Below are 14,296 nucleotides of genomic sequence, written 5' to 3'. Positions count from 1 at the left end.
GCATATATGTCTACCTACAGATAAGGCCAAATACCGTCCCAAGAAGAGGCCAGCATGAAAAGACACAGTATCAGTTTCTGTACACCCTCCCTATGTTACAGGTCTATCTAAGGAATCTGGTACAGCTATTTCCCTCCTTAGAATCAAAATTTAGATTTGAGGAAGGAAAACACTAAGGAATGAACTCTGATGGACCATATAGCTAATTCCTTAGGTCCAATGGCAGGCAGGTGCCTCTCACGTCTCAGGAGATGGGTACAAAATATCTTTAATTCTTTTTATGCCCTCTTTCTCCTCAGCCTTTGTGTGTGCTTGCACCACACACATGTGCACATACATACATACACACACACACACACAGACACAAATTATGATCTTGCTGAACAGCAGGGTTGTTAATAATAAGTAATCCTATAATTCCCAACGTTCCACTTAAGAGAATAAATATAAGTCCTTTCTGCAAAAGGAGCATTTTATGTGTCATCATCATTTTCTACTCTGGATAAGTTATTCAGAATTGTTAAATGTCCTTTGGACATAAAAGACAGGAGCACTGAAATGACATGAGTATTTGCATTGTGGTAAGATATGTTACAATGTTCCAGCCTGCTGCTAAGATTTTTACAAATTTATGGGTAAAGACAAAGAAAGACTTCACTGGAAGTGAATAAAACTAAATGCACAAAAACTCATACTTGAGGGCTTTTATGTCATGAGAATTGCAGAATTTTCCAACAATAAATAGAATTTAACTGAACAAAGATAGGTCTTTCTTCCAAAAACCCTAAGCGTAAGCTTTTAGATATAACCTTATTTGAAAGAGGAAAAGACAAAACCTGAGATGGGTTGATTCTAATATGAAAAGATTGAGTAAACCATACAAAGGTTTGGTTTTTTTATTAAAACAAGGATATTTTTCTAAGAGTTTTGCAGTATTATTCAGTGTGTTCTCAAAGACAGTCATCTTGGTCTCATTTCCAGAGCCGCTGAATTACAGACATAGTCTATTGGCTGTTAAAGTGTAATTGGTCTTTTTTTATGCTGAAATAGATAATCTTGACAAAGAGAAAACTAGTTTCATGTGAAATGACCACTATAAAAATGCCCGTGGACTTTGAAGTCTTCAGACTCAAATTGTCATAACCATCCTCTTGAGGAAATTACAATGTCTGAGAACAAACATTTCAATTTCACTTGAAAACTCACTAACGCCTCTTTATTGGTTTTCATAGCAAGAGAAACTTGGCGACATCTGCTTCTCTCTCCGCTATGTCCCTACTGCCGGCAAGCTGACTGTTGTCATTCTGGAAGCGAAGAACCTGAAGAAGATGGACGTGGGTGGCTTATCTGGTGAGTCCACAGTGACTATTGATTGCTGGAAACGCTGTCTCGCCGCGGATACAGAATGCATAGCACACACGCTGTGGCTCCCCACTCCTTAATTGATCGCAGCTCTCTCTCCTACAGAGCTGAAAGCAGCCTCAATTCAGCCAACGCAGTGCCCCAGGAAGCCACTCTTAGTTTATTGGAATTGGCAAAGAAGATGAAATCTATTTTCCTTCGCCATAGCCAAAGTATCAGCTGTCATTTCTATGTCACTGAAAGCTAAAATGTTGGCTTCTTATTTGAAAGGCAATGCCTGTGACAAATTATAGTTTTGAGGATTTTTTAATTCACCCTCAGTATTAAAATTTCTATTTTACCTGAGACTTATTAAGTTAGGTATTTGCTAACCTGACATAATTTTTCTAACACCTTTTATAAAAGACAGCATTTCAAATCTATACAAGTGTCTTTGTCTGTGAAGAAACCCAGGAACAGTTTGTTTAATTCTTTTAATTCAACAGCTTCAGACTAGGCTTTGGGCTTGAAAGTTCCCAGTAACCCAAGCAGGACATAACATAGTAACGGAAACTCTTCCACAAAGCAAAGTCAGCTCAAGGACTCACCGCTTCCAGGGCTGATGGTAATTTTTTCCTCCTCTGTGTGGTTAAATCAATTATAATTTTAATGTTCCACTGAATCATTAAGGTGTAAGGGATTTTCCTGACACACCACAAGGTCATCACAAATAGATGACAGCTGTCATTGTTTCTAGCTCTGGAATTTCAACAGACATGACTCTTTATTCTGTGATTTTTTTTTTTTTCTGATAAAAAAAAATAGTTCTAAACATTACACTAATGCAGCGTGGTAAGTTTATACCATGAAACAAAACATCTGAAAATTGTTGAAGCTGAATTCCATTTATTGACCCAGTGATTTAACAGCCAAATCCTCCTGCTATCTGCATTTATTTCTTTGAATAAATAAGGGACCTTGAAGAAGCCATATTCTTTCATGTCACTAAGACCCTCCTTAATGTCTTGCTTTCATTTCTAATTATGTAAATTTGAAGCTGTAATGTAATAAGCATAGTTTCTCCTAAAAATATGTAGAATATTTTATGTGCTTCTTTGTAAAACATATGCACAGAAAAGTATTAAAAATTTTACAAGTACAGTTTACTTCCAGATCACGAATTAGCATCCTAAGGAGACTTAAGATGCCTTTGACCTCTCTCTTTGCCCTGGCTAAGTAGCCATGCCGCATTAGGAGTGGATCTGTAGCACTCATATCTTCTCCAGCCACTCCAAACATCCATGAGAATCACATCCGCTGTTCAGGGCTGCCCTTAACTCCCTCTTAATTAATACTGTGTTATCCTCTGTAGAGCTTCACCACAGCTTTACCGAAACACTATTAAAACATCCTTGCTCTGGCTTCATTTGGGGACATACAAAAGACTTCCCACCACCACAGACAGCTACTTCAGCTCATCCTCCTTCAAGACTGTGGTCCTTTTTTTCTCTGATCTCTTTGCCAGTCATCCCTTCTCCCCTTCAGGAGCTGTATGAGGAAAACTGGTCTAGTGGAATACGTTTCTGAGTGGTTACAGTCAAAGGCATGAACAGGAGCTCACTGCTAGCAACCCAAGCAAAGAAAAGCACCAAGGAGGACTCCTGGCACCTGTCACACTAACTCAGCATTGTTACACAAAAAAGGCACAGCCAGAGGTCAGATCTAGTTGAGTATCCATCAGACTGTAGTCTTTTTTTCTCTCTCTCTAAAGAAAAGCAAAAAAAAAAATCATAGCAGCTTCAGAACGTACTGAACCTAGATCCACCCCCATATTTGAATTACCTGGAATGATTATAATCATTAGCAGACCCTAATTTTAAGGGCTTCCTGCTGCCTGTAGAATTAAATCATAATTATCCTAATCACCTAATGTAGACACTTTCAAGCTATGCCATTCTGCAGCCCATTTTAGCCAATGGACCAGCACAGTCATCTCATAACAAGCCATGGAACATGCTGCTTCCATTCTTAGACAATTTCCTTCATCTGGAATTCTCTTTCTTCCAACAGTGTCTAGCTAAACCCTCCTCTCTCTTCAAGCCCAGCTGAACACTTCTTATTCCTTCCAATTGCTCAACAAATGTGTACCATGACTATACTTTGAGTCAGGCATCAAGCTGAGCACTGGGTTAGCAATGGTGGATAAAACAGTCCAAAGACCCTGCTCTCCTGCAGTTTTCATTTTAATGTAGGGAGACAGACAAAGAGCCAATAAATTAATAAAGCATGCAATGCCCTGAGATGTCATAAACAGTAGGTAGAAAGGAGGCGAGGAAGTTGGATAAGCCAAGTTAGGGAAGTTCTGGGGTTTTGTTATGGTCATAGTTGTTATTTTAATGAGGAGATCAGGAAAGATCACATGAGTAGCTAACATTCCAGGCAACAATAGGGCAGAAATGGGGAAGTAAGCCATGGCTTCATGTGGGGCACGAGGTGGTTTAATGTGGTAGGAATGCCTTTTCTGATCCATCTCAGCAGAACAAATCTTTGTCTTTTGAAATTGCCACTAGCAGTTTGTTTACAGTCCTCTAACACCACACTTCTTTCTCACTAGACTGTTCTGTATTTATGTCTCCCACAATGCTCTCACTGAGCATAGCTGCTGAATGAATAATGAATTATTTACAGAGGAGCTGTGGCCTGAAAAGCCAGTCTTGCATTTCAAAGTTGCTTAACCTACTTACCATTAAAGCAACTTTAAGTACTTGAATGTGTTGTCTCAGAGTAAGTTGACCTATGTACAAACAGACCACAGTTATATAAGATCTCATTCCAAGTGATTCCAAATGCCAAACTACATTTGCCAGAAATGGCTTGTTAACTGGAACCAAGGCTGGCTCTTCTGCCAGAGTTGAAAGCACACTCTGCCACTACTAACAATCGGGCTTTGTTTTGAGGTCCGAGAGCTCAAACTCAGTAAGCACTCTAGCACAGAGCCACATGTTGACATTGGACAGGTTATTTCTTCTTCTAAGCCTCTGCTGCTTTGGTGACAAAGTGGAAGTGCTAAGAAGACTCCATTAAAGGCTTATAATGAGAAATAAGTGAGAGCCAAAGTTAAGTGCTTTACCAAAGATCACTGTGGAGATTTCAATTAGTAACTTTATCAAAGCTTCGAAATGTGAAATCAATGGAACATTTAACCAACTGCTTGATTTGGCATTGGTTTTGGTGGGGGTTGGATCTCAGCTATTTGATAGAGGAGCCAGATCAGTTCTGGATAATCAGGAGTCGAGTTTTATACAGGCTCATAGTGAATTTAGACAATGCTAGGAACTGATCAATAAAACATGAAAGAAAATAGGAAATGGACATTTAAAAAATGTTTTTCTTACTGGTCTCTGGCAAGATCAGGTAGTTTCTTTCTCACTGTAGTCATTCAAAATGGACAACATAACAATTTTTGCCTATATCATACTCACATTGGAAATGTTCAGTTCCAGTTCTTCGTTCTCATGATGGCAAGTATAATTGGACTACTCAGAAATCTGCAGCAGATTCATTTTTTACTTTATTTTTGAGAATTTTCTACATGAGTGTTTATATAATTCTACCCCATCCTACCCCCAACTCCTCCCATGTCCCGCACTCAAGTTCCCAACTCGTCTTCTTAATCTATTATCCCTATGTATGTAAGATTATACATATAACACACATACATATATAGTAGATACAACCTGCTAAGTCCATTTAGTGTTACATGTATCTGTTTAGAGCTGACTGCTTGGGATTTGATAACCTGTCAGGTGTTCATCCCAGGAGGAGACTCTCTTAGTGGGAGTTAATTGCCTGCAGCTCTTCTTCTAAACGTGGGACATTATGAGATTTGCCCCATCCAAGTTGGCACAATATGGTTACCTCATCCATCCTACAGACAAGACTGTTCTTCAGGAACAAGGGCAATAAGCTTGGAAATAATTTTTTTTTTTTTTTGCCTGTTGCTTAGAGAAAACTAAGTCTTCATTATAGTAGTATTACATCTAATGCTGCAATCTTACCGCCGTCCTTTACACATCTGTGTGTTAAGAATGAGACCCCCCAGCCCAGTGGTTAAAAGTACATGCTGCTCTTGCAGAAGACTTGTGCACAATTCCCAGCCCCCAGCTCACAAATCCCTGGGAGTCCAGCGGTAGAGGATCTGACTCTTCTGGCCTCCATGAGCATTTCCCTCATAAGCACAGGCACACGCATGCTTACATAATTGAAAATAATAAAACTAAATCCATACAGCCAGGCATGGTGGTACACACCTTTAATCTCAGCACTTGTGAGTCAGAGGCAGGCAGGAATCTCTGAGTTCAAGGCCAGCATGGTCTACAAATCAAGTTCCAGGACAGCCAAAATATACAGAGAAACCCTGTCTCAAAAATACATACATACATACATACATACATACATACATACATACATACATACATTCAAAAAAAAAAAAGAATGGATCTCCTTTTTCTATTTTGTGCTCATGAATATTACAAAAAGAAAACTAAAAGCTCTGAGAAAGACAAGGCATTGGAGGAGTTGAGAATTCTTAACCCCTAATGTGGAATATTTCTAATGTACCATTTAGCTTTTTCTACATAGCCATCTTCAAGATGGAGAACATGGCTCCTAGGTGCTTCCACTATCTGGAACTGAAACACGAAAGTCCTCAGAATAGGTAAGGCTGAAAATGGAGCCTGGGAGAGTTGTTGGAAATTAGAACATTCTTAGAAGCTGGAGGAGTCTGGTAAGTATAAATCCCAGGGAATATGCTCACTCAACGAGCTCTCCGTTTTCTTGTCTTCTAAGAATCACAAGTAGATTCTCTCATCTCACCTGAGGCTTCTGGCAGACTGTCCTCCTTCCCAGGCTCCACATTAAAGAGAATGTTGCACCATAAAGCTGTTCCTTTCCTAGTTTCCTGTAGTGAGCCCACCGTCCTTATGAACATTTTTCTGTCATATCACTGCTAGAAAACTGTGTCCATGTTAAAAAAAAAAAAAAGTGACAAAAGTATGCAATCCCTCTCCCTTGTTGAGGCTTAAATTTACCTAATTTTTTGAAAAATAAATAAATAAATAAAGGCAAAGCATGCCAAGCATATGGGAAAGAAGGTTTGGTAAAGGGCTTGTACCATGAGCATCTGCTCCCAGGAGGCTGACGGACATTAAGGAGCAAGTGAGGAGGCCAAGAGGGGGAACAGGTGGATACTGAGAGGGCTGAGAAGCAACAGCAGATGAGTAAGTTTGCTTAGAGCAGTGATTCTCAACCTTTACGTCATGACCTTTGGGGGTCAAATGACCTTTTCACAGGAGTCACATATCAGATATCCTGCATGTGAGATATTTACATTACAATTCATAAAAGCAGCAAAATTACAGTTCTGAATTAGCAACCAAATAATTTTATGGCTGGGGTCACCACAGCATGAGGAACTGTATTAAAGGGTCTCCAGATGAGGTAGGTTGAGAACCACTGGTTTAAGTGTCCTCCATCATAATTCGCCACGGCCATGTCTTCTTCCTGTACATCCCCAATCTAAGCTTACCACTCACATCATGACAAGAAGCCAGTGGTGGCTAGGACAGCGATCTCAGAACTCATGATACTGGGGTATGAAGATCTCAGTGTGTTTGACTCCCATAATGAGATGCTGCCTCCAAAAAACATTCAGTAACTTGATTAGCAAGCAAATAAGCATGTAAGGAAAAAGTGCCTAGCTACAAGATATGTTGATTCCAAATAAAGAACACAGTGGACTTCAAGAAGCAGCAACTATGACAAGAAGGTGATGGTGTAAAAAACTGGTACTGATGCTAGTAAAAGATTAGTGTGTTCCTCAGTGAGAGCTACACACATGCACACAGATACACACACACACGCGTGAACATTCACACATACACAGAAATTCTTTGTTATCAGATGCTATATGTTATATTTTAATTGCTTATTAACTTGTCTTTTCTTGGTCTACTTTTCTACAACCTGACAAGTATAATTTAGAAAATATAGCCACATTTAAACACTCAATAGCATTAAGAAGGAACAGCTCACCTAATCCCAGGTAACCGTTAGAGTCAACATCATAATCAGCAGAAAGAAATTATTCCTTCAGGAAAACTTTATTAACAGGTGACATTGACTGACTTGATCAGAATCATCAGGAGACATACTAAAATTTAGCATTTTAAGAACCACCTCAAACTCAGTCCTAGGGGGAGAACCTGAAGTTTTAAACAAACCCACTCCCATGTTTCTTATTCATCTTAAACTCCAAAACACACACTTTAAAAGCTTAGATGGTACATCATGATTTTAACTATGGTCCACATAAGACAAGTCCTAAGACAGAATTTTGTAGACAATAATAAAGGAAAAGAAAATACACCCTTTGATTTCTATACGAGAATTTTCTCAAATAAAAGGTTGTATTTCTTTTAGGAATCCAGTATCCTCTTCCCGAAAAGTGTCCTCAACCACATGTTAAACATGTCTCTTTTTCCTCCTCAATCGCTTTTGCTGAAAGAGAAGACCAAGGCAGATGTTTTCTGTACAGGCTCTGCCGACATTTCCTCATGCCCTTGACCACCTTCCTATCTGTCCGTCTATTGGTAATGAAAGCACAACGAAGAAAACCGCTCCAAATTCAATTGACTTGAACTAAAAGCCACCAGTCTGGGAGCTAGGCCAATAAATAAACAGGCAGAAACTTATTTGAGCCAATTAGATAGGGATATGCAAATTAATTGGCCATGATATCAGGGTCAAGCAATAATATGCAAATGCACTGGCTTCTTATTGAGCTAATGGGACAGGAATATGCATAGTAAGTTGGCAGTGATGTCAGAAGCTTCATCATAATTTTAGGCTTGAATGTTACAATATAAAATTAATTCTGCAACATTTCAAAATGCACAATTATAATGTTGATAAAAATAATAGGAAGCTCTGGGAAGTGAGCAGACTGTTCTAAAAAGGAAATGACAAGTCTTGAAGTTGTGCGGTTCTAGAAACTGAGGTCTTAAAAAGAATTATAAAAGAGTAATAGTCAAACCTAATGCAAGTTGAGAAGTAGTCATAGCTGATAGTATGACAAAATGAAAAAAAAATTCAATCAATGCTTAAAAGACTGAATGGTTTGAAGGAAATAGACACAGACGAACACGGGGACCAGTTGAAATCAAGTGGCAGGCTGAGATATACTCACTCAGAACAGTATAGACAGCACTTCCTGCAAGCTCTGTAGCCTTCAGCATGTCGCAGCGCCTCACCACACATCATCTGAGTTCCCACTCCACACCAGGCACCATGCTTGTCCTCAGTCATGTAAGAACAGTCACCTGTAGAGCACAACGGAGGAAGATTTTCTAGGTAGATGCTCGATGTGTGCTAACTGATCTAATCCTATTTCAAACCACAGAAGCAGACTGTTGTTAATGCCATTTTACTGACGGAACCAAACCAGAGTTTGGTAAACAACTAGCCCGAAGCCACAGAACTTGTATTTGGCACAGCTAGGACATCATCATAGTCCATCTTCACACTCCATTAATAAAACACGGCTTTTCTGTGCCGCCAGAGTCAACCTGAAGAGCAGGTAACTAACTACGTTTTAGAATGAAAGACATCTAAAACTTCAACTTGATTTCAAATATCCTTTAATCCCAAACAGAAATTCCACCAAGGGAGTAACGCATATAAATGACTTAGTTGCTAATGTAAATGGTTGGTTGCTTGATGTCACTTGGTTATTTACACAGCAAAATGGAATTAGTGAGTCTGTAAAGACTAGAAATCAGATAGTAATAGATTGCCATGTTTCTGGGAGGTAAGTCGGCACACTATTTTAATGTTTGATTCTTTGTGCAAAATAAAGAGGGTATGCTTCAAAACAGTGACATTCTAGCCCTATCAGGGACACAGCAGAAGAGAAAATGTTGAACATGATGGAAAAGAGTTCAACTATAAGGAATGTGAGGACCTTTTAGGAAGGAAAAAAGTCTAATGAAGATGCTTACCTGCTTTTCAGTTTTATCAATGGCCGATTCAAGGAGGGAGTTTGTGACATATCTGGAAAGGAGACAGTATAATATTAATACAGATGCTTCCAATCTCCCGTAAACTGCTGCAAGCTTCGGTGGAGCAAAGTTACATATTTAAATATTAAAATATTTTAATTGAACCAAAAGTAATTGACAAGAATTGAATTTGCAATAAACTACTTAACATGAAAGTAAAGATGAGCTGGGGAATACTAAAAGAGGAGTCCTCACATGGAGACGTAGAAATGATGCTCTCAAAAGGCCCTGATGCTTTCACTAGTCGTCATGAACTGCCTACCCCACTTTGAAATAATGTGTTCCCAAGCACTGACTAAAGAAACTCGGTGAGTAAATGAAAAATCCCTATATGAGGCAAGCCCAAAACAGAGATGAACTTTGCTACAGTTTGTATATTATCTGTCCCTCAAGAGGTCCACGAATGGACAGCTTCCTCACTGGCCTGCCATGCTACCGAGGAGGGGCAAGTTAGAACCTTTAAATCATATGTCCTAGTGGTAGGATAGGTAGGGCATTGGAATCCTTCCTCTCCTTGCTTTCCAGTTGCTATGTGATGGGCAGCTTTGCTCCCTGACCACCAACCCCTGATCCCTGACACCCCCTGTGTTTTCTGCTGTTAAACTCTGCCTCATCTCAAACTCAAAGCAATGGAAACAACCAACCATAGCATGGAGCTTCCAAAACAGGAGCCAAAATAAACCTTATAAATTGCATGTTTCAACTATTTTGTCACAGGAACAGAAAGTTATCATATATTTCATTATGGGAAATCTTAGAAACAATTCACTGAAAAAAAAAAAACATAATCCAAATAAGATTACGGGATTATAGACTCAATGTAGGGTTGGTGCTATCCTGAAGATTCTATAACAATGAGAGGGAAATACCCTGCCTTTATCCATGCGTGGAGTATCTGTAGCTATGGTCACCAGCCTCAAAATAGACAGCAGTGTCAAATGACTAGCCAACACAGAAGGGCAGCCTTGATAGAGGGATCAAGGGACTGTCTATGAAGACAGGCTAAGAAGTTTGAGACTTTGTAGTCCGGAAAAAGAAACCAGAACACAGACATGATTAAAGTCTTAAAATCATGAAAGGCAGAGCTAGAGTGGCACCTGCCTGCTCATTCCACAATGCTAGAATTAAGAGGTGACCTTGATGTTTAAAAGAAAATAGATGAAAAGAAGGGCCATTTGGGGTGATCTCAAAGGGACCTTTCCACTCAGAAACTCTTTGTCAGTTTTTCTTTGCTGCCTTAGAGTTGGGTGGCAAGCACTAGTTGAGGGTCTGGAAAGACAGAAATATAAGGCAAAAATCAATAGGTAAGAATTTTCTGTGATACAGGCTTAAAAGAGGACTTTGCTACACCTTTTGTGTTACCCCATCAGAACCCCTTTGGCCACACCTCTGTATGTATGTGCCTGGCTGGTATATCCCAGATGGTTCTCTGACTGCATCTTCTCCCAACACCTAACCATTCTGTCCCCTTCTCTTATTCAGTACACAGAAAAGGAATGGTGAGGTTTGGAGTTTCAAATAACTCACTGGAATAACAGAAGCATTCCCAATACTTCTTCTTTAAACATTTAGCAAAAGTCGGTGTTTTTTCTCTTCCTCTTGTAACATGGATGCCTGTTTGAGAAGCCTGTCACATCACTTAAATTTGCAAAGTCTAGATCTCATAGAAACATGAGGATGGATCCTTCCATCACTCAGCAGGTAAGAGCCCTCAAGGCTCTCTCTAAGGACTGAAGCTCAGCCTCACGTCAGGCAGCTCACCACCACTCCTAGCTCCAGAGATCTGATTCTGCCTCCCTTTCTGGTCTTCAAGGGCAACAAAACATGTTGCATACAAGTATACAGATGCATACACATAAAAAAAATCTTTAAAAGAATGAACCGTCATTTTATCAACAGTGCAGCCAAGCACTGTAGCTGACACCCGGAACCTTGGCACTCAGGAAACTGAGGCAGAACAATCAGGAGTTCCAGAGCACCAGTGGCTCTAGAGTGAGACCATGCCCAAAGGAACAACAAAAAGTAGTTATTATATAGTCATTTCTCCTTTTTGTGTGCATTTGTATGTGTGGTATGCATATACATGTGTGTGAACACATGAGTGTATTCAGGTGCATGTATGTATAGAGGCCAGAGTTAAGGTTAGATATCTCCCTCAGTAGTTCTCATCCTATATACTCAGCAAGGGCCTCCCACTTGAACATGGAGCTTGATCAGTTTTGCTAATTTACTTGGCTTGTCCAGAGCATCCCCTATCTCTGCCTCTCAAATACTAGGATTAGAGGCAGGACACGTGCCCACATGGAGTTACATGGGAAGTCCAAACACATAAGCTTGCATAAGTCATAAGCTTGCATGTCAACTTCTCCCAAATCCTATGTTCACTTTCAAGAGGACATATTCTCTAACCCTTACTCCTCATTCCATTTATAGATGCACTACTCTTTCCTTCTTCATAGCTGTGCCACATGCTTAACTAAAACCTACTATAAAAACACAGATTGTTACATTCATACATGGTCCTTGGTTGCATGTCAGTCTCAGAAAAGACCCTGTGCCCAGATATGTTTGGTCCTTGTGGAGCTCCTATCCTTTCCTCATCAGACTAACTCCCCTTCTTTCTTATGATTCCCTGTACTCTGCCAAAGGTTTGGTCATGAGTCTTTGCTTTGAAAACACTGCTAGTTAGAGTTTTTCAAATGCGCTCAGTAGACTCCTGTCAATGTTTAATGTGCATCCCATCTGTCTTTCAAAACGAGGATTGATAATCTTACCCCATGTCCACTCTCTTGATTATCTTTTTTAGGTGTATAGATTTCATTATGTTTATCATATCTTATAGGTCTATATAAGTGAGTATATACCGTGTATGAATGTAACCTAGAACCTCTGCTCAGATGTAGCCTGTGGTAACTCAGTAACCAATTGGTTTCCCATAGTGAGGGGAACAAGGACTATTTCTAACAGGAACTCAATGACTGGCTCTTTGGCCTCCCCACCCCCCAAGGGAGGAGCAGTCCTGTTAGGCCACAGAGGAGAGCTTTGCAGCCAGTCCTGAAGATACCTGATAAAACAGGATCGGATGAATGGGGAGGAGGTTCCCCCTATCAGTGGACTTGGCAAGGGGCACGGTGGAGATGAGGGAGGGAGGGAGGGACTGGGAGGGAATGAGGGATCGGGACACGGCTGGGATACAGAGTTAATAAAATGTAACTGATAAGAAAAAAATAAAATTATAAAAAAAACCACACAGATTGTTTCAACCTTTTCTCCCATTCTCACATATATATCACAAAAAAAAAAAAAAAAAACACACCTCGCCTAGCCAGAGACAAATGTTAAAAAGTCCTACCACTCTGATGATTTTTTCTTTCTCTTCTGACTGCTCTGATTTAATTTTCCTTTCCCTTAATAAAATTCACTTGGCATCATACAGCATTGCTATCATACTAGCACCTTGAGAAACAAATAAAACTAGAAAATGTAATTCTTGAGATCGATTGACTATATTAGCAATCATCTTCAGAGATTTTACTTAATTCTCATTTTATTCTCTTTCTCCACCAGCCAAATTGGCTTAAAAAATAAAGTGGCATACTGTCCTCAAGGGCTCAGAGTTGTACAGACATACACACATTACTGTAGTTACATCTCAATGATTGTCATAAGGATATTTTCCAGGGAAGAGGTAAAGGCAGAGAATGAGCCCCTGGTCACATCTTTTGCCCAGCGTGAGAGGAGAAGGCCGCGGTTCGGTATGACACGCCTGCTACTTTATGGATTGTCTTCCTCAAAAAAGGGAGGCAGAAGAGCATAGCAGCACTGCCTTTGTGATGTCCTGGGGCCTTACTTCGGCTGTGCATTATTTTGGGGGGCTTCCTATTGTTTTCCCCCAGAGAGAAGAGATCTTCAGTGTTATTGAGGAAAACTGACTTTTTAACTTAAAAACATGAAATAAGCCCTTTTTAAAAAATCTTTTGGGATGTTGAAACTGCCTTTATCTGAGACCAAAGCAACAAGATTGATTGCCTTAAGAAATCCATGGATTTCAAATGACTGATGTCAGGCAACAATATGGCTATGTAATTAATTAACACATCCCCCATTAACAAGCAGCCTAATGTACTTTTAGTGATAGTAGGCTTGCAGTAATATTGCACATACATATGTGACTGTGAGATTACATATTTATCTACTTGATAGACTGTGATTTGCTCATAGACTTCCATTTTCTAATTAATTAAGGACAGAAATGTGTTCACAAATGGTAGTGTTTCAAGATGTTTCTAGAATAACAGCTTTTAAATCATAGGAACACAAGAAATAAAATAAACCATAGCCTCATCACTTCTTTTAAGATGCAAGTAAGAACTTGAATGCACCAGTAAGTCCCCCAAATATCTTCTTGTTCTTTAAAGGAAGTTGCCTCAAAGACAACTTAAGATTGTGTGTAGTTCTAAATCCTGCCTTCATCATCATTTAAACACACACATATGTATGTATGTATGAACGTATGTATGTATGTATGAATATATGCATTGCACACAAATGAGATCATATCCCATTCATTATTATTTTACTCTGCCCACTGTAGTGTATAACAGAGATCTTCCAGGCCCTATGTGTTAAGCAGCCATGGCATCTATTGTTTGTATAGTACTTTTTCTGAATATTTTATCATATGTTTAGTAGTTTTTCTTACCAACTAAACTCTATTTGGAAACTATCTTAACCAAAAGTTTCCAAACAATACATAAACAAAATAATGAGCTCTTAGATAGGAAGAAATGAAAAGAAAGAAAGAAAGAAAGAAAGAAAGAAAGAAAGAAAGAAAGAAA

The 14,296-nt window shown here is 39.4% G+C and overlaps 1 protein-coding gene across 3 annotated transcripts in view; it reads left to right on the top strand.

Annotated features, from left to right (window-relative positions):
* Nucleotides 1-14,296, top strand: part of Syt1 (synaptotagmin 1) — a 585,526-nt gene that overhangs the window by 494,373 nt on the left and 76,857 nt on the right. For all 3 annotated transcript variants that reach the window (XM_055626131.1, XM_055626132.1, XM_055626130.1), the window contains one exon: nucleotides 1,233-1,350. In XM_055626131.1, coding sequence (XP_055482106.1) covers nucleotides 1,233-1,350 — 118 coding nt within the window. The remainder of the gene's footprint in view (nucleotides 1-1,232; nucleotides 1,351-14,296) is intronic.

This window comes from Psammomys obesus, unplaced genomic scaffold (assembly GCF_907164565.1).
Source record: "Psammomys obesus unplaced genomic scaffold, mPsaObe1.curated_primary_1811, whole genome shotgun sequence".
Classification (NCBI taxonomy): Eukaryota; Metazoa; Chordata; class Mammalia; order Rodentia; family Muridae; genus Psammomys; species Psammomys obesus.
This window is presented reverse-complemented; position numbering and strand designations above follow the sequence as displayed.